Below are 21355 nucleotides of genomic sequence, written 5' to 3' on the forward strand. Positions count from 1 at the left end.
ACAACGTCGAGCGCCATTAGCTGGAAAAAATCTTGACCTTTTCGAAGGGCCGCCAACATTTTCGGGTGATCGTAAAGCTTAACGGCCGCTTTTGAAATTGCCCCGGCCTCTCTTCGCCGTAACGAGACACGGTGCTTGGTTCTTCGCACCCCATTCTCTATGGTCTCCCGTGCGAGAGACATTTAAGGCCCGTAACTCCATTGTTATGGGGGGGTAGAGGGAAAAACCGTCGGCCGGAAAGGGTGGCAAAGTGGCGCGCGGCATCGACAGGTCGCCCCGGAGCATAATCGCTAGACCGGGCTCGAATAAACGTTCAATTCCAACGAAAGGGTGACCATGGGGCGAGAATCACTTTATTCCTTCGGCCCGTGAGGAATCTTATCGCGGTGAACCGTGAACGGGAAGAATGGGACGCGTACCTATGAATTTTCTTTCTGCCAATATTATATCGAATTGTATCACCGCGAATATCTTCGAACTCCACTTCGATACTTCGCTTCCTCGTTTTATAATTATTAGATTTACGTAATGGATTACACCGTGTCCACTGGAATTAATAGTCGACTTTCCCCGGGAACTTCCGACATTTAAATTATCGTCGACCGTAGCCGCGTCCCGCAAGAAAATTGGTTTGCATTGCGTCGTCCCGTTAAAAAATGACTACCCCCAACCCCCAGGAATACTCGACGGGGACGGCCAATCGCCTTCGGTGCTTATGAGATACGTGACCCCCGCAATTCCGAATAGCGACGGAACGGTGGCAACGGAGGCCACCCCGCGCCCATGAAAGTTAATATTCCGTGGAAAGGACTTACGTAAGGACGTCGACGGAGAGTAAGAGAGGGCCGGAGAAAGGAAGAAGGAACGAGAGACAGGGGGAAAAAAAGGAAGAGAAGAGAGGTGCTCGCCGGTGGTAAAGAGCCCCTTCGCCCCCTAGACTTCACCTAGACTCGGCCGAGGAATCGATAGGGTGACTCATCGAGGGGCGGTGACGGAGTTCTCTCCCTCCCTTGTCCCCTGTCCTCCTCGTTCAACCCGCCACACGCCCTTCTCTTCCCACTACCTTGCTTCCGGTTCTAACGCCGAAAGCGTGTCCAAACTTTCAAACTCTCGCGTACGGCCTCCGTTCCGCTTCTTCTTCTTCTTCTTATTCCTCCTCCTACTCCTTCTTCTCACCCCGTCACTGCTCTTCTTCTCCTCGAAATAACGAAATGCACTACCCCGAAGGCCTCGCGTCGATATTCACCCGTTCGCGGAATTTGCTGACTCGGCGCGCGGTGGCTTGAGAAGTTACGAAAGGAAAGCTTCCGTCTGGTCGTTTCCTCGTCCGCAGTACGGTCTCCGAACCAAGTTTTCTGAACGTTCGAAACCCCCCACCCCCAATCGGTGCTGCGTTCGCGAATTTTACCGCCTACCTTTTCCCCTCCTTGTTTTCGTTTTGTTTTCCCTCCGCTCGTCGAAAGTAGCACGAGGAGACAACGCGTAAGTGTAAAGTTCCCCGTGTTCGGTTACGCTCCCGTGGTTCATCCGGCGGAAACTTCCTCCGCGCGAGGCAACGCGAGCAGCTGCAACCACCGACTCCGTCCTACGGTCGCAGCTATAACGAGCATGCGGCAAAACGACCGCGTTACCAGCCAATTTGTCGCACACGGACCACAGATCCACCCCCTCTGCTGAGTCATCCGGCCGCCCTCTCGAATCAACGAAATCCCTCCAACTTCTCGGACCTATGCGACCTCTTGGCCACGGATCACGCGTCCCCTCTCGATCGAACCACCCGTGTGCGATCGACGAATAATTAACCCCGCGTCCAAAGATCGCGACGAGATTACGCCTACGAGATATTCAGGGGAAAGAAATTAATGGGATCTAAACGAGCGTCCGTCCATAGCGGACGTTTCCACGAATTTGCTCCTCTTCTGGTAAACTTCCGCGCGCCGTTTCTTGCCAGCGAGACGGCATCGTAAACTCGCACCGAGAACTTTCCAAGCTGTTCGTTTTGCCGACGAAACTTGGCGGCCCGTCCAGCAGCCAGCTACCGCCGGTTCTTTTCGCAGTTTCCATCGGGCTTCTTTCGAACGGAATAACGAGACGCGTCCCACCCCTGGTGGACCGAGACGGACTTTAGCTACTTCGCGACGCGTCTAACGAGCACGCGACCTCCGCACGGCCAATTTGTCGCAACGCGCACGACCAACCCTTTCTCGCTGATTCATCGGGACTTACCCCGACGCGATGCGATCGTACAACTTTCTACGAATTCCACGATAATTGTATGAACGCGGATCCGTGGAAAAATTGACGTGCCCGTTGCCGTTTCTTTCTATCGCTCGCGTTTCTACGAAGAGGGCCATAGGCGGCCTCGAGTGGCGTTCGTGGCGAAATTCGATGAAACCGTCGAGCGAACAGGGTGGATTTCATAGATGGATTTCGAGAGGCGGGGATATAGATAGAGCGAAGCGTGAAAGAACTGATTACGCTTTTTGTCCGAACCAGGGATATATGATCGCAGTCGATGGTCGGTGAATGTTGCGAGGGTCGCAACAAACGCCGAATTAACCGGGAGAGATACCATCAAAGGGGCGTGCAAACAACTATCGTCCGGGGTAATCCGATCGGTTAATTACCTCTCCTCTTGATGGCCCTATTGTTTCCTGTGGCTCGCGGAAAAAAGTGCGTGAAACAAGGATTCGCTCGCGATAAGTGGCCCGCCTCTGATTGATCGCTTCCATCGATTTACACGCTCTTTTGTAACGTTCTCCACTTGTCCGTGTTGTCGCCGTACGACTACGAAGAGCTGGGCGATATCTGTCGTCGACCTTGACAAAAGCGTGCGAACTGCTGGCACACGGATACGTACACGAACACGTACGTAGGTGTTGTGACGAACGATATTTTGGCGAGCGACTCGAGTCGAACACGAATCGCGCGTCCCTTTGACCAAAAGAAAGCTCGAGCGGCCGAAGCGGAGAGCTTAAAGCTCGCGGTTGAATCAATACCGGGAACAGGAGGGAGATAGGTAGACGTTGGAAGAGATAGGAGCGTCGAGGATAGAAGAAAGGAAGGAAGGAAGGAAGGGACAAAGGAGGCCAAGGAGATTCGTCTTAGACACCCACTCATACGTATATACCGTACATACGCGGCACAGACAGGCACACGCGTTCCCCCGGGCTATTCTCTATGTACACCACCGTGTATCTACACCGTGTATATACCGATAGCTTGTCGATAAGCGCACGGGGCTTCTTGGCAACGTCTCGCTGTTATCAGACGAGATTTTTTTAACAATATGACCGCCCCCGCGTCGCAATGGATGCGTTCTGTCGGTTTCTGTACAACGTGCTTCTAACGGCGGTCGTCTTGCTAAGGAGCATCAGTGAGTAGCGTTTTCATCGTGACTAATTTAGTGATAATGATAATAACAGCAATAATTAATAATCGTCGTGATGTTCTCTGTCTTTCTCTTTCTCTCTGTCTATCTTTCTCTTTCTCTATCTCGCTCTCTGTTTTTCTGTCACGTGCTTCAACCTAATTTCTCAACGCTTCGCAACTTCGAACCTCCGCGGACGATCGGTTGGTCAATGTTTTTAATCCTCTTTACTTCGTCGAAAAGAAGAGTTCGGACCCACCCTCTCGAGGATTCCCCAGCGTATTTCGGCCTGCGAGCTGGCCTCTTCGCGATTGATCCGCCACGTCCTTCGACGTAGTTTCGTACTTACCGCCCCGAACAGCCCTTTTATTTTCCTTTCGTTGATTCATTTCGCTCGGCGTGTATACCTTTGAATAATCGTAACGTCCGACGTGTACTTTTCCTACGTACGGCTCCGACTACAGGTATCGATCGCCAGGTTATTTCTTCCCAGGCTTTTGTCACGTTTTCCTAAAACGCAATTCTCTTTGTCTGGCTGTTCCTCTGCTTCCGCTGTTCTCGCGAGGCGCTCAAAAGGCCCCGTATTCACGTAGCGTTTCTCACGCTTCCGTAGACGTTCGTCGTACTCATTGCAAATGAGACCACAAAAGTAAACCTTGATCCACGGGTCTCGTAATCTACCGATTGTCTCTTTCTGTTCGACGACTAGTCAAATGATACAAGAATTACTTCTATTGGATACTTTTTAAAGTACTTGCTTGCTTATCTTTCGACCAAGATCGACGAGTTTCCTATCCTCGAAATACATAAGCGATTAAGAAACAATTTCTCCATCCCCAGATATAAATGGAATTTTCCTCGTATTTTCCAGAGAACGGTCTGCTCTCGTTCGAGAATCCCAACTACCACTTGGATCCAGCCCGGCTGGACGATGCTCTGAACAGCAACGAGAACGGCAGCTCCCTGTACGATGAATTATACCAGGAATTGGTCGGGAACGGTGGCAGAAGCGGCGAAGTAACCGGCGGCGGAGGAGGCGGTGGCACGAGGGTGCAAGCACGCAGAACGTACGCCACATTGGATCTGGGCAGCATGGGGGTGGACGTCACTCAAGGTCCGCTCACCCAGGACTCTGTGTCAGAGGACGCGCCTGACAACACCGACAACCATAACCTAGGGTGAGTAGACGCGCGCGGATGATCTATTAAATTCGCAACGTGTCCGTCGTTTACTACTCTCTCGAATAGATTTGCAAAAGATAGCTAGGAAGAATCGTCTCGTATAGTGGCGACAAACAAAATTCGTACCGCCATTTACTTTGCTACCAAGAGATCCGATCTCCAAATACGATCGCGGATATAATAACCGCGATTTATATTCGTCCCCGTGACCGTACGACATTTTCACCCGGAATGTCTTTATGCTTTTACTTCTGAAACATGAGCGAAGCTCACGACTATGGCTCCCGCCGAATTTCCTATATCCGTGATACCCTCGGCTCCCCGTCGAAGCCCGCGTATAAACGAGAAATCGAGGCTTCGTGAAGCGAGATCGAGAGATCGTTTCGTCGAAAGGGCCCCTTCCACGATGGTCATCCACCGGCGTAATATAAGCTCCCGCCATGCAGAGCCGTTGATAAAAGTTCCGAGTCGGACCTCATCGTGGTACCGCATAAAATTTCAATAAATCCGGACCCGGTGAAAGGGACTCTCGGACAGAAGGAACGAATGGCCGATGGTACAAGCCAGTTCGAACTTATTCCCGACTGTTACACGGGCTGAAAGGGGGGCGCCCGTTATTTGTTCGACCGCTCGAAATCCTCCTCTGCTCGAGCTCCAACATCGAACCTCCTTTGTCTATCGGGGGCCGTTGTCGAACAGTGATAAACGCGGTACGAGCCACCTTAAAGGGACTCCGTCGTCTCTGGCTCGATCATTTTTTACCGTTTAACGCGAGCGTTCCTTTTTCAATCGAAACGGGATCATTTGAAACCGCGATGAACGGAAGGCCTTTCATCGGATCCGCCAGGCCAGAAACCGTGAATCGAACGAGCTACTTCGAGGACCGACTCGAAGCTATTCCAAAGCGACTGTTACATAGACTCTCGGTGTGCGCGATGGAATTCGCGTTCCCCGCGTTTCGTTCATTCTCCGCCACCAGTTCTCAGCCCAGCGTTAAGTTCCTCCGTTTCGAGGACCTTTTGTCGGCGATGTTTGGAATTACCCGAGCCTCGCTCCGGCTCGTTAATCTCGCGAACGAGGTCCCCGGGAACTCGATCGAGTCTACCTTTCTTCGATATCGAAATTAGATTCGAGCCTTTACCCCGGATATCGTTGATCGGTTTCCAATGTCCCGCCTTACCTTTCTTCATAATTCGGCTCCAACGATCGATCCAAACATTCCTTAATCTCTTCATTAGTATCACAGTTTCTTACAAGCGCCATTCAGAAACGCTTTCACTGGCTTCTTCCGCGGTGTTCCGTCGGACACGGTTCTCTATAAATTCCTCGAACAAAAATTCCATCAACCCGACACTGCCCTCGACGAACGTCCAGCGAACTCTTTCACCCTCGAATGGATAATTATCCGAAACGGGCGGAGTTTAACGAGTCGGATGAAAATCGCAGCCGTCCCGTAACGCGCGCGCCGATCCCCCGGGTTTTCCCGCCGCGTTCAATCGAAACGTACGTTAATGGACGGTCGTCGTACTGCGAACTTCTTCCGCCAGGATAATAAACTGCTCTCTTCTCGCCGTCGGTCTTTTTTCCACCGCTGAGGAAATCCGAGCGAGCATAAAAATGCAATTAAGGAAACGGCCGGCGTCTGCCACTGGCTGCATACCACCCACCCCCTGCCCTTCGCCCCGTGCTCGTTGAAAGGTGGTCTTCTTCTTGCTCGTTCCCGACGAACTTCCCCTGTTCCGCCCTTCGTTAACCAACCCTCTTCTCCCATCGGGTCTCTGCCTAAATTCAGTCCGCGCTGTTCCGCCGGCTGGTTGAATGGCCGCGGACTCCCAGAACAGAATGGACGGAAACGCCACCGCGATACCGGACTCCGTAGCAATTAGAAAGTTCCGCGGTGAAAGGGTTCAATGGGCGATCGAGCAACGGCGGGGGATCCTTAATCGCGGCTGGTATTTTGATATCGCGTCCTTTCAACGGGCCACCGCCACCCGCCGGGATTAATTATGAACTCCGATTATAAACAGGAGAGAACGGTGAAGGGACTTCTCCCGGAAGTTTGGACGAAGTCTAAAGAACTACCTCCCCGGTGGTTCGCCGAAGATTGCAGGGTTTTGTCTGGTCCCGCGATTGTAAGCTAGATCGTAAGCTTCCTTCTGTCTGTTTCACCGCTCGCGAGCGAGGGTGAATCCAAAACCGTGCTCGCCGCGCGCGGTTTCGCGTCGGAGCGAACATTTCGGACGTTACATCGGCTCGTCGGCACAGTAAGGTAATGAAGCCATCAGCGAGCGACAATCAGTCGCGGCTGATCGAATTTTCCGGCCGTAGCAGAGTGGAAAAGCGAATTTCCCCGGCTGCAGGCCGGCCCCCGCTTTCATCGCGGTGCAACGTTAACCTCGTTTGCGCTGATGCGCCTGAAACGTACGCAGCGTTACGTTGTTAGGCACTTGACGTGCCCGAATAATTCCGAGCATCCGAGGTGGCTGCGTCGCCGGGAGAATCGGTAACCCAATAACGTACTTGATTATTTTGTCAACCGGTCGCGGGGAGGCAAATTGCCGTTCGTCGAATCTTTTACGGGCAACCTCTCCACGATGTAACCCCGTTTACGCCGCGTGGAATCACGTTAAATCAGAGAACAGCCTAAACGGATTAGTACGTACCGGATTAATCCCAGTTACACGCTGCTGTTCGAACTTCTCAAAACGTAAGACGAAAGATGTCGCTTGTCGTTTTCTGGAAATTGCAAAGCTTTCCCCCTTGATGGAAACGTTGTAGAAACGTGCGTGACAGAGCTGCGTAACCCTCTGACTAATTTAGGGCGACTGGGGAGAGAGACCAACCAACTGATCCTCGCGTATCCACGCTACCCCCCATTACGACCTACTTTTCGACGGTCTTTCTATTTTAGACACTCGCGCCCCTCGATTACGAATTAATCGGTCGCCGCACTACCCTATCGAACGATCCAAGTTTACGCTCCACTATCGGTTACCCAGACACTCGAAGCGATCTTCCCTGTTTCAACGGCAGCGCGGCACCGACGACTGGCGCAAAGTTCGAACTCTTCGCGATTACGAAAGTTCCGCCGGGGAAAGTTTGTCACCGTATCTGGCCGGAATCTGGTGGCGTTCGCCCGGCAAAAATGTGTCGGAGGACAGTCCGTGCAATTTCGAGGGTCGGCCACTTTGTCAACGGCCGGAGAAGAAAGACGAGCGCACGCTGAATGGACGAACTCGTTTCGGGACTAGAGAGAAACGGAGAGGGCTAAGATGGGCGACTGGACGACGCGATGGGTCTCCGCCTCGGAACGTCCTGATATTTCGTTTTATCCCTCGTACCCCTTAGGGTTGGATATTAGACGATAAGCCTGCGAGGAAGAGGGTCGGGTGGGAGAGCGCGACGATCGCGTGGCTCAGAGATTGAACTCAATCTAAAGTTGCGACAAACTTGGCTCGTACTGGCCCTGCTATCTCTCATACTTCTGTCGAATCCCCGTCCACGATCCTTAACCTTGTTCCGGGCTCGACGATGTCGTCGAACGAAGGGTTCAGGTGGCGGCAGCCCGGCGAGGAGCTGGTTACGTTCCTCTCGCCGGCTAGGAGGATGTCTCCGTGGCTCTTTGAAGCCAGCCCTGGAAGAGGGGGCTAGGGATTCGAGGGATATAATTCCAAAGACCTCGAGACGAGCACGAGGGAAGCTAGAGTCGAGAGAAGCCCCGGATCGTTCGTTCGGGTAGCCGGCGAAACGAGGGCTACGTGTTTCACGGCGAGGCGAGCTGAAACGATCAAAGTACAAATCAAAGGTCCGACTTGAAAGACGCCGCTCTGTTATCAATTAACGGTCCCTCGTCGTTCGCATCCGTCTCCGCGGACTTCTTACGAGGATTCTCTCTTTAACGAGCTCGCCGTTCTCCTCTTCCGTTTGGTTCTCGAACCAAAAAAGAAAGGAAAAAAAAACAGAGTAGAAAGAAACAGAGGGAAAGCGGATGAATCGGAAAGAGCGACGTGGAGGAACGGACAAACACAGGCAGAGAGGGATCCGTGAAATTCTAGTTGATGGTGGACGCGCGCGGTCGAAAGCGAGCAAATCGCGTTTGGACGCTGACGAGCCGGCGGAAAGCGGAAATTTCCAACCGAACGGAAGGAAGAGAGCCGATAGCGCGGCTGGAACGGGGTTACCAGGCTCTGGACGTGCACGACCATTCTGGATTATATATTTTCCGAAAGCGTGGGCGGTAGGCGGGCCGGTAACGCCAGGGGGAAACGAAGCGCGTCGACCATCGCTGACGCGCTTAATATATCCGCATTATTCTTCGTCCAGCGAGAGGCTAGCTGGGTCCCAGTCGGCGGTAGTCGACGCGCGGCCATGTTTACCCCGCAGTGGTAGTGGTAAGGACAGGCCAGACAGAGCTAGATTAATGCAATCCGCATCAATCTCCATCGGGGTTGAAGGGCCGTCTTCCCTCCAGGAAACCATCAGCAACGCCGTTCCTATTCACTTACGCCAGTCCGCCGTTATTATGCATCATTTTGCTCTCGTTTTCGGCCAATCATCTCATCGCCGAGCCAGCGAACCGAATGCTCCATCAAATGGACGGATTACCCTTCGAGCCGCGGCCGAAGTGGCTGCCAACCATCGATTCCCTCGCGATAATTGCTTTTTTATCGCCGTCGTTCCCGTACTCCAGTTACCGTTACGCGAGACATCGCACGGATGGCCGTCCTCCGTGAGGCGAACGCGAGGGAGAAGCGGAAAGGAGAACAGAAATCTCCTTTAACGCGGATAGTATCGTTCGCGTTAGTTTCGCGCCTGCGAGGATCCTCGCGACGCTCTTTCATTTTTATTATCGCCCCGTTATTGCGCGTCGCAGCGTGGTAACGCGTCGCGCGATACCCACGCTCGACGGCCGCTCTTTTCAACGACAGACGCACGCGGTGGCAGGGTTGAATACGCGCGCATAATCGCGGCACGGCGCACAAAGCGGCGCCATCGTTGCCGGCGCACCCGTGAATCCCTGCGAATCCTGATAAAGCTCACACCGCGGACCCGCGGCCCATTCAGGAAGCGTAAGCCCGTAAGGAACGACGACGGCCGCCATTCGCGGCAGGCTTCGCGGGTCACCTTGCGCAATATCGGCCCGACCGGAAGAGAGAGAGAGAGAGAGAGAGAGGGAAAGAGAAGAGAGGGATGATTCTCGCGGCTATAAGTTTCCTCTATCGGTCTCACCCTGCTCCGGAGTGTCGCTTCACCCCTGACCTACGTCACTTTTTATCGCGCGGTATCTCGTCGACGACACGTCCCTGGGATATTAAAAGCCTCGAGCGATCCGATATTATCCTCGTTATATTTTCCATCGACTCGCAAACGGCACGATATCTTTGGTAACCGTTGTGGGTCGAGAACGTGGAAGGGAGAGAGACGAAGGGTGGGAAGTTTTCGGACAATTCACGCGGGGGGTGTTCCGCGAGCGTTGTAAGTCACCTCGACAACACCCTCCGGAGCACTCGAAGCCGAAAGGCACACACCCGTAAGCAGGAACGAACCATTTTCGAGGGTTTCGTGAAAAAGGAAAGAGGAGGCGAGAGGGTCGGAAGACAGGGAGCCGGGGTGACGCGGCGGGTAGGGTGGAAGTGGCGGAACTCGCACCTCGCAAGGATAGGTATCTTAACGATCGTGTCTGAGGCGGGATACATTGGGCGTGAAATAAGGCGCCTTTGTTAGAGCAGCTTTTCTTTAGAGCCGGCTCCCCGCGTTCCCTCGTAGCGTTCGCCTTTAGTTTCGTTCGCCGTCCGCCCCTCGCGAGCCGCAGCCTCCGTCAGGATCACCTAGCGAAGGGTCTCTCCGACGCTCGGTGGCTTTCGCCACGCTCGTTTTTGCGGAACGAGACGACGGGGGACTCGTGAAAGACGGGTACCTTCGACGCTTTCCCGGCGTTCTTATTGTAATTTGCATCGGGAGGAGCGGCGTCCATAATCTAGATCGAAAAACGCCTTCGACGCTCCTTCTCGTTTCACGGCCAATTCGGAGCTATTGTCACCGAGGGCGGAACGCTTCTTGACCTTGAAACGAAACCTAATCGATGGTAGACGGGTCGTATCGTATGCATCCCGCGCGATCCTCGATGCATCTTGAAGCCCGTCACGTATTCGCGTTCCCCGGCACACGGCGAGGAAATTTATGATAGTCTCCGAGACGTTCTCGCGTCCTCGTAATCCTTTTACGCCGTTACTGCAACGCTGTCTCTCCCAGCCCTGCGCTCCATCTTTTCCCGTTTTCTCTCTTACTTTTCTCGAGCCCTTTCGAGAACTTCGAGCCGCGACGTTATCGTCGGTCACGCGTGGAATAAAGAACGTGGACACAGAGCGGAGTATACCTGGTCCAAGATTTCCAATTGATATCCACGAATAATCCCACCTCGATATAACAGAGAGGCTGCTTTGATCCTGGTTCCATATGTTTGCGCATTCTCCCCTCCGCTGTGTCCTTCGAGGTACACGGACGGAATCGAAATCGACCGCGTTGAAGGTAAAGATAATCTGGGTCAAAAGGATATCCCGTATATCGAAACGAAACGATCCCTGAGAGCCGCGAGAGGCGACCCGGCGCGACGCAGAGATATTCCTGTTAACGTGCCAAATACTTTTCCAAGAAGTACATTTCACGCAAATCCCGCAGAAGTCGACGATCGTCGCTTCCGACTGTTCTCTTAGCGGCGCCAGTGGTGCAGGTCGATATATAGTCGGACGGTAGACTCGAGGAAGCGCGCGCGTGCATTATCAGGAATTGGCACGCGAGCATTCTAAAACCGTCGCGACGGGCGTACGTTTCGCGAACGTCTGCGAGGCAACAATGGAAGACCGGTGTAGAAAGGGTAAACGACTCGTTGCTCTCTTAAAGTGATATATCGAGAACAGCGCTCGTAGACGTCGTCGGATAGTGGGCCGTGCTTGCTCCGGCTGTAATGTCGAACGCTTAAATAATGCAACGAATGCGCCGGTAGACCGCGCGCGCGCGGCTGCATTCGCGCGACGCGGTTTCGAATCTGCCGCGTTCCTCGCCGATGAAACATTCACGACTAACCCCGCCGATCAAACTTTTATCCCGGCTTATCGATTATCTGCCATCGCCGTAATTGGATGATTCCTCTGCTCGGGACGTTGATGTCCTTGCCACCCACTCTGCCGACAGCCCGCTTAACTACGGACGAAATTGAACTCGTTCGTCGGCCTTTTTTTCCTTCCCCCTCGAACCCCTCCTCCGGAGTTTCAATGGTGGAGCCTGGCATCACGGGTCGTTTTGATGCTCTTAAATCAAATCAAGCGACACTTCGATCGCCGTTCCATTCAACGCGATCCCGCCGCAATCCGTCCTTGCTGAGCGCGCGCCCGCGCGATACGATTCTAGAGGCGGTTTCGACATTTTCGAGAGCCAAAACGGACGAGAGGCTCCTATTTTTACCCTCCCTCCCGAATTCTCTTAGAAACGAATTTTCCCGGGAATATCCAAGTGGATCAAGAGGTTAATTGTCAGACATCTAGAAGTTTACCATCCATTCGAGGATTTCCGCATGAGAGCTCGCTGGGGGAGGGGGCGAGGTTTAGGTGAATTTGCGGGAACACGGAAATAGCGGTTACTCGAAATCGGGGTCAGATAGGGCGAAGGTTTCTAGAAACGTTCCGCTGTACGCTCCGCTGTACGCTCCGCTGATATTATAACACCGTCGAGGAGTAGCTCTCTTTCTCGTCTAGGAACGCTGCATTGCGGAACACCGTGGCATTATGGCGACGCCGCGTTCCGACGGCATTCTCCGCGTAGATACGCGCCCCGCCGCGCGATAGATTTCCTCCTACGCCTTTTGTAACGCGCCTCGCGCGCGGCGTGCCTGCCCGTCTCGCAACAGTAACCGGGGCCCGGAGTATAAATGCGTATCGATTCCACGCCCACGGAGATAAATACGACGACGTCACACGGTGCACACCGAATGCACGCGCCGTGCGGCTGATGCACACCGATACGAGCCTCAAAGCCGCCACGGGAGACGTCGATGCGTCCCGTTCGTGAGATATTTTTCCAATCAGATTTAATCTCGACGTCGCGTTCAACGGCTCGCGGTGTACGAGGCTGGCGGCGGAGCTAGGGAGAACGAAAAGAAACGAGTGTATCGCGTAACGGGATCTAGGTGTTCCCTCAGCGGCTGGGTGAGAAAGAGACGGGAATACCGTGAAAAGGTTCGGTTCCCACCTACGGGAAAAGTCTATATTCCACGAGGAAATCGATACGTGATAGCGATAATAATTTCAGCCAATGTACCGGGGGTTTCTCTCCTCCCTGCGCCAGTGGCGAACCAGATCAAATAGTCGGACGTGGAATCATGAATCACGGTCGAGAGATTCATAGGGAAGAAGAAGTTTTGCATAATCGTGGAATCAATTTATCTTGAAAGTGTCGCGGCTAAGAAGTTCGTCTGAAACCGAGCGGAATCGCGGAGACAGCTCCTGGCGCGCAAAGTACAACTCGAACTCGTTAGGATAATCGAGATTCCATTGGTTGAACGCGATGTATCTCTCCGCTGGCGGGCGAAAGAACCGACATGCCATCCTCTATCGATCTGGAGCCGGGCGAAACGTGGCCGGACGCCGCCGCCGCGCGCGTTCACGCACGAGGAGACGCGGCGGGCCGTTGAAAATTTCAATCCGCGATTTCCATTCTAACGAGAGGCCGCCGTCGCCGATCGCGGCGCACCGCCAAGAGGCTTTCAATTTCATGCAAATCGCCGGGGCATCGCTGGGAAGTGCCGCACAAACACAACCGCCGTACGTGGCGCACGTGCACGCACGACCACCCCCGCTTGCTTGCTTGCTTGTTATTAAAATGCTTACACCGACCGGTGGGTCGGTCCGGCGCGCACCGGATATTGCGGATTTTTCGAGCACCACCGCAGAGGAAACGCTCGCCCGTCCGCGAGAATTTCTGTCTCCGAATGTTGCCCTTTTTCTCTCCCGCCCCCTCGACCCCTTCCTCGAGAGCCACGAGAGCCAACGACCGCGCTCTCCCCGTTCCTCTGTTTTTATTTTCCGTCCACCGCCTCGATAAAGGGGAACGATTCGAATCGCGCGTCTCGTTCCTCTTCGTCTCCGCGTTCCTCACCCTCGAAAATTTCGACGAGTTCGTCTCGGGGTGTGTATCCGCGCGGATCTACATCCGGCTGATTTCGATCTTACAATTTCAACGGGTTACGAGAGAGGGGGATGAAACGGTGGAACAAGCGGAAGAAATTGCCAGGGCTGCTGGAGTTTCGTTACCGGTGGACAACGATAAATACTGACCTATTTTATGCAAATTAGGGGTTACAGGCGCGAAACTGACTGCCTCCCCTTCGGGGCTGCATAATCGCGCTTCCAACGCCCGTTATTAAAGCGCTTACAGGGTATCGTAGTACCGCCGAAAAGAAGCGTCCCTCTTCCTCTACCTCCTGGGAACACGGGGAATCATAACGGGTAGAAATAAGGGGCAGAGTAGGAATTTTAAACGGACCGCCGCGAACGTTTCTCCATTTACATTCCATACATTTATAATCGCGCGGTAAATTGTAGTGGAAAATATCGTGGGTTATCCGGGTTGATCTTCGGTTAGTCGGAACCCCGTGGTGAATATTTCAAGGAAACCAAGAACCATGGTCTGCCGGCACCGCGTTACGTTTCCTTATGTAAATAGAATATAAAACGGTTTATTAGAAGTGGGACAAATATCGTTAATACTTGATATCCTGTGGGGGAGAACGGGCCTGGGAACTTGCCTCGTGGAATTCAATTTCATCATTGACACACCGATACATCATCCACGGGAGTTAACCAAGAGTGGCCGCGCGATCCGTTGCGAACGAGTTAGGGAAGTTTCCGCTGTCGTTTCGGATCGTTCGGTTTCACGAGAAGGGAATAAAAGAGCAACGCGTCGAGGAACTTTTAATAAAATTGCCCGGCTCGACTCGGTTCCGCGCGCAGGAATAAAATGTACAATAGCCGGAAGGCGAACGGCCTGTCTTCGACGGGTTCCGCGACAGCGAACGCCTCGCGCCTGCCTCTCCGGGCGATAAAATGGCGGGAGCAACAACGCGGTGCATAATTGGCTGGGCAATCCCGCGGAAACGAAGCGGACGGAACGTTCTCGCAGGTAGCATCCGGTGGTATCCTTCTTTCGTATTCATCGGCAATTTTCGCCGCAGTGCGCAAAACGCCGATAAATCGCATTACCCTGGTTACGGGACGGGCGCGCGGGTCCGCGCTCGAGCATCGGGGCGCTCGTTCGGCCGCGCGTTAAACTCCCGTTAGCGCCGGTTTTTCCGCGATGGGTCCCACCTCCGGCCACCATTACACCCCGAAAGCGATATTTACGTAGCGGCGCGTTCGAAGGTGCGCTTATTAAATTTTAACGGCGCCCTGTCGACGCGTCAATAAGTCCGCGCCCGGATCGTAAAGGTAAATTGCGGACACCGAGGTAAACGCGCCTCTAAACTCGCCGCGATAAAAAGAAATCGGCTATACACACAGGCCGGATGGCTGCTGCCGCCGCGGCCCGTTCGTGAATAATTCAATCGCTACCGGTCGCACGAAATATGCGGTCCCCTTTTCCTTTTTTTCCTTCGTTCCGAGGGGCGCTGACTGGATGGCGCGAGCGCTGCCGGTGCTAATTTGGCTCGCGAAATAGCTGGCTCGCCGGGAAATTAGTTTGCCGTGGATGGGACCTCGTAAAGCGGGATTCTTGGACGGCTCCGTGTCGTGTCTGCCTCGGATTTTAAAACACGAGCGGTGGAATTTTTACTGGGTCACTTTTTAGGGAGACTTGCGAGGGGCAGCGAAATTTTGTCTCGTTGAATAGCTGCGTAGTGGTCGGAGGAAAATTTGGTCGAGATTAGAATCCTGCTCGAAGGAACAGGTCGCGATACGAACGATCCGATGAGCTACGCCACCGGCTCTTCGAGCTGTTCGTTTCGCCAGCTAATATCCGTTCTCTCGATAAAAGGGCCAGCGGAAGTAATTGGTAGCGTAAAACGAAACTGTAAGTTTCACCAGGTCTCTGTTTAACGTTCACCGGCAAGAACGAGAAGGGGAGAAGTTTAAGAACGGTACGCCGCGATTCTTCGCGCGCTCGATAGAGGATTCCGCCCTCGTCCGTCGAATTACCGCGTTTCCGGTGAACCGCAGTGGAACAGGTTCACCATTGGTCGGACGGCGCGGCAGCGTAGCGTTTCCATCGGCGTGCCTTAATTGCGATTGCGCCCACTCGTTCTTCTCGAGGGTTCTCGTCGAATTTGGCGGATAACAGGCGAACAACGCGAATATCCGGCGAACCGTCGTAAATCGAACGACGCTCCGCGGCTTCGAACCGATCCCAAAGCGTTCCCGTTCTCCTCGCGACCAAGGAGCACCCCTCGCGAACACCTGAGAGAGCATCCCCGTCGATGTTCTTTCAAACTCGAATTGCCTCTCCCGATCGCTTCTTTCCTCACCTTTCTCTGTCTATCATCTTCTCGAATCATTGGCCACTGTTTCGTTGGCGGATCGAAACGCGTTCGCGGTGCAAACATTCGTGGCGAACACACCACGGTTAAAGGGAGAGAGAAAGGGGTGAAAAAGCGAGGAAGGGTGCACTTGGCACGAATCGGTTCTCTCCTACGAGCGGCCTTAATTGCAGTTGCACTACGCTCCGGGGCTATCGTCGAATTTGCCCGTTAATGCCGATAATGGCCACGCCGACGCCCAGGGAAGTTGCGGCAAGTGAATGCACGACGACCGCCCCGCGTCTTATCGTCCTGTCCCTGCTATCTAAACGCCGCGAGATAACGGTCGATTCGAATAATTATTTTCCGTGTACAGCCATTTAACGTCTACCACCGTGAGAACTTTCGTTCAGATATCGGTCCTCGAACTACCCGCGGAACTTTCGTGGTAAACTTTTAATTGGCGAACAGTCCGTTGTTTAATCCGTGCGAATCTCGTTAATTTCTCGTTACAGCATCGCGTAATTCTCCTCTAGACCACTCCTTTTCTCCCTCTCTCTCTCTCTCTCTGTCTCTCTTCTTATCTAGTCTTGGACGAGGAGGAAAACTCGCGAGAGTCGTTGGCGGATAAACGCAGACGCTTTTTGGATCGATCGATAAACCGGCACTCGATACTCAGTCACTTCATTGGCGGCATCGAGTCGGTGCCAGAGCTTCGAAGCGCGCGAGTTCATCGGAAATTTTGCGCTCCCTACAGAAAGAAAGAGGCACGAGGGGTTTCAGGGGTTCGCGGGAAGGGCGGAGGCCGTGGGGGATGGGTAAATCGGATTTGGTCACACGTTGGCATCGTTTTCCGCGCACAATACACGGGCAATGGCGGTGATCCTTCGAACACGGGCGCATTTCCACGGGACACGTTATTTCGTCGACAAAACCGTTCGAGCTCATTGACATTCTGCCAACGGTGCCGGATTGTACCATTGCTCGCGCTACTTCCTATCCCGTTCTGCACCCCGTATCGACCATCGCATTGTACCGACTCAATTAACGACGCCATAAATGATTCATACCGATATATTACACGGGACGGAAATTACGGGAGCGGAATTGCCGAGTGCCCGTCGAACGTCTGCCCCCACCGCCGCGAAATAAATCGCCCGGAAAAGTTGCAACTAATGACGCACGGTCGCGATGAAATCGCGTGGGCCGCATCGATTTTACGAGAATCACTGTTTTCCGGTTTAACCGCGGAATAACGAAGGCAACCCGCTCGCGACGGTGAAACCTTGGACGATTTTCACCCGCCGTGGAAAATCCACGGGGGATATGTTAATCCCCCGGCGCGCACGGAGCCGATATCTGGGACACCCTGTATAATATTCCCTTTTGTATTAAAAGAAAGAAGAAAAAGTGCGGGGCTCGTAAAAATTCAAATGCTTCGAACCAGGTTCGGGAGGAAAAATCATATTCGACGTTATTTACCCGGCAGCCCCGCGTAATACCGTGTACCAGGGAAGATTTGACCGGGGCGGTTCTCCCGAATCGATACAACGCCAGGGTCGTCAGATCTCGTTTCCACGAACAAAGAGTCTACCCAAGATGTAACCATTCGAAGGCGCCGTGCGTCTCGTTGGCGCAGGGGTGGAGGAGGGTTACGTTCCGCGTGTTGCACGTGTGTGCAACACGGGCCCGAAACCCTCGTCTACGTCCATTGGCATTCACCGGACCACGGCAAATTTCATTTATATGCTAACTCGAAGCCACGCGGCGCGCGGCTCCCTGTTTCCACCTTGAGATCCCCAAGAAACGTGTCGCGCCCCGTCCCCATCCGGTACACCACTTACGAAGCCCCGTCTACGTCAGGCGCAAGTTCCTAGCAATAATTGATCGCTACCCCACCCCCTGTCCGTTCGCTTATCTGTCACGAACAGCGAGCCGTTCGAGCAATTGATCGCAGCCCTGTTTCGTTCGTTCCAGTCCCAACGAATTTCAACAACGCCAAGGGCTCGGTTTTTTAATTCGCGTACGCTCCCAATGGGGCGAGGCTCGAGCGCGGGAAATTCGAGCCGCTCCGCGGAGTCCGCGCCGTTGCGGTTGGTCCGTTGGCCGGCTTAATCGCGGCGTAATTAACATCGCGCGATAATTAAGCGACCGCGAGAACTGCCACGGGAGGACGTCGTTATAGCGCGTCGAGACGCGCGGTTTGCTCTCTCTCCGCGCACCCTCTCTGTCTCTGCCTCCCTTAAGCGCGATAATTTGTCCTGACGCAGTCGTCGTCCTTAGAGCCGTGCGTCGTCGCGAAGAAGGGACGACGCCCTAACCCCGTATAACCAACGAACGTCGACCAGGCACGGCTCGTTAGTGGGCCGACCCGTTAATTGAGAGTTAAATTTCCATTCTTCCCGGGTTTTGTTTATCGCGCGGGAGGGGCAGAAGGAGCACCGCGCGTACACGCTCGCAGGCGCGAAGAAGTGACGCGACCCGCGGAACGAGCCATCGCGTTAATTAAAATGATTACGCGACTCCGTTGCTCGCCCGTTTCACGCCTCGTTTTACCAAACTCGCCGACTGTTTCTGCCTGTTTTAATTACTGTTTCTCGCTGTTTTCGTTGATTATTCGCCACCGAAAGAGAGGGCTCGCGAGAGTAATAGGAGATTCTAGCTCATAATTGCGCGATTAAAGCTATCCGAAAGACGGCTCGGTAACGGGCAGAAATACGACCGCTTTTTTTGTAATCTCTTTTTAATATTTCCTCGCGCTACCCCCTGTCGGGGCGCAGTTACGTGCTCCACGGGGTAATGTAACGCTCGCGCGCTAAAACGGAATAAGAAACGTGGAACGAATGAGGACGGTTTATCATCTGGGACACGTGTCACGTCGTAAACTTTTCTTCCCCCGCCGTTTCCACGTTCGCTCGCTACCGAATCATCCTGCTCATCCTCGCAAAGCACTCGGGGAGGATAGCCGGCGAAAAAAGAAAGTTCACCTCCGGCCGGGAGCAACGTGTCGACGCGTGTTATGTGAACGAATCCCTCCAGGGGCGGCGTTACGTCCTAACCCCCTGAGCGCGGCTCGACGAGCGGGAAAATCGACCAAGTTTCGGACGAAATTTTGCACTCGCGAGAACGTAGAATTATGCTCTCCTCGATGGAACCATTTTTCTGAAACGTGTCCCGCGGTAAACGCGGAAACTTCCAAACTTGGCAAGCTACGCCGGGAGTAAATTCGACGGCGGGGCTGCGGCGTGTTACGCGAGAAATGAAATGAAATAACGCGAACGAGAATCTTGCGAAGCTGCGTGAATGCCATCGGTGCGTCGCTGCGACCGACCGTCGGAGGAAAAATCGACAGAGCTTGAAAAGCTCGCCAATTTCCGGAGACAAAAGTCGGTGGTGCGTGAGCGACGTCGTAAAGTCCCGTGATCCGCGCGCGCGCGCTCCGTCCGCTCGAACGGAGGGGCGTTTTCGTACGGCTACCCGTGCAAAATTAACTGCTCCATCTATTTTGCAACGTCCCACGTGGACGTGGAAACCGTTCCTGCTAAACAGCGGAGACGAAAACGCTCTGTCCGGATAAGGGGATGCACCAGCGTAAGGACAACACGAACGGAACGCTAAAACGCGTTTCAGAGAACGAGGTGAAAAAGGAACGAAGAAAAAGTGTGTAAAAAATTTCGAAGAAGCACGCAAGCACCGCCAAAGTAGAAAATAGGAAATCGCGATATCGTAGCATCGAAAGTTAATCGAAATCGAACGCAATTGACGTGGCTCGAAGGAGAGAAAGCCTTGACTTCCAGTCTGGGCGTAATCGTCGATCGTCTGGTAGGAAAGGGTGGTCGAAAATAAAGTGGCTACTGAAAGCTGCCGCGTGTGGAAGGGATGAGTTTCAACCGCAAGTAAATGCATACAGACAGCACAGGTTGATATAGCAGATGACCTGTACGAGGGGCAGAGGAGTTGATCGAGGGCCAACGAACCCTTCTTACCCTTTGACCCTTTCGTACACCTCCTAGGGGAGCCACCGGCAGGAGGATCCTCTCGACCGGAAGTGCTTTGCAATGCAAGTCGCCGCCACGAGTGCGCGGAGGTCTTTGTAGCAAGGTGCACCGCGATGCTTGCAACCAAGTGCATCAGAGGATCGATCGTCGGGGCGAAAATCGAGGGAGGGAGAGGGACAGGTCGAGTAGCTGCGACAGCCACGCGAAACGCTTTTCATACCTTCGCGTTTAAATAGAGTCGCGTCGTATAAATTCGCCCTTAAACGCAACCACGGTTACTCGGTACCACCGCGTCGTGAAACCGTGACTTCGAACTGGAACAGCAAGCTCCAAGAACTCCCATTCTACGCTTTCGTACTCTCCGCGTTTCTTTAATTTTCTTCCACCAGCGAGATCGTTCACCCCCGTGGAACGATGGAAACGTTCCGTTACAGAATTGAAAAAGGTTCGTCTCCCCTCGCGTCCGTGGACGCCACGCTGTCCCGGTTAATAAATTGCGTCGCTTAGATTGTGACTCAAATTAAAATCGCGAGAGCGCCCGGCGCACTCCAAGAGCGTCCTGCGTCTGGCTGTCTGCGCGAATTATTCGCGCGGATGTTACAGCCGGGCCGATGGTTCGCCAGCTACGGGTATTCGAAATGAAGTGCCCTCACCGCGGTCGGACAATTCGCAAAGTCTGAGTGAAGGAATCGAGTGGACGCAGACTACGGCTGAAAAAACTATGAATAAATATTCGAGCCTCGTCCACTTTTTTTCCCTCGTCTCTTTCGAAAGAGAAGAGAGAGAGAGAGAGAGAGAGAGAAAGAGAAAGAGAAAGAAAAGCACGTTCGAGTGGATCCTCGACGTGGCAGGAACCTCGTTTTCTTTTTCTTGCTCGTCGAACCGTTCGGTTCATCCCGCGAGAATCGTAACCCTGTCTTACACCAGTCGCCCTCTGTCTTCGTCTCTTTGGTTCGATTTCACGATGTCCCACCGAACGGTGAAAAGGAAAATCCAAATGGGCTTTCGAAAGTCCTGTCGTTGTTTTCTCATTCCTTCGAAAGACCATGGAATTAGTCGATCGCGAAAGAAGTAACAAACGACTCGAGTTCGACGTGGACCGGCTAAAAATTTCGCGCTCGAGAAATATTAATCGCACGATCGATGCGGTGGAGGAAATGTAGGTCGGACGAGCAGGCGTCGAGGATATTTTTACTCGTCGAACGGCTAACGAACCTACGCGTTTCAACGAGAGCCAAGCGATTCGGAAACATTCCACTTCTTGACACGCGATAAACGACGTTAAACGATTTACGTGTCATCCGTT

The 21355-nt window shown here is 53.5% G+C and overlaps 1 protein-coding gene across 8 annotated transcripts in view; it reads left to right on the forward strand.

Moving 5' to 3' along the window:
* The window catches only part of LOC143428787 (protein Fe65 homolog), a 117168-nt gene that overhangs the window by 70395 nt on the left and 25418 nt on the right, over positions 1-21355 (forward strand). For 7 of the 8 annotated variants that reach the window (XM_076903913.1, XM_076903911.1, XM_076903918.1 and 4 more), the window contains one exon: positions 4242-4548. In XM_076903913.1, coding sequence (XP_076760028.1) covers positions 4242-4548 — 307 coding nt within the window. Of the gene's footprint in view, positions 1-3239; positions 3377-4241; positions 4549-21355 lie in introns of those variants that run through there. The other variant, XM_076903916.1, reaches the window with a different exon arrangement.

Source organism: Xylocopa sonorina, chromosome 11, assembly GCF_050948175.1.
Source record: "Xylocopa sonorina isolate GNS202 chromosome 11, iyXylSono1_principal, whole genome shotgun sequence".
Taxonomy (NCBI): domain Eukaryota; kingdom Metazoa; phylum Arthropoda; class Insecta; order Hymenoptera; family Apidae; genus Xylocopa; species Xylocopa sonorina.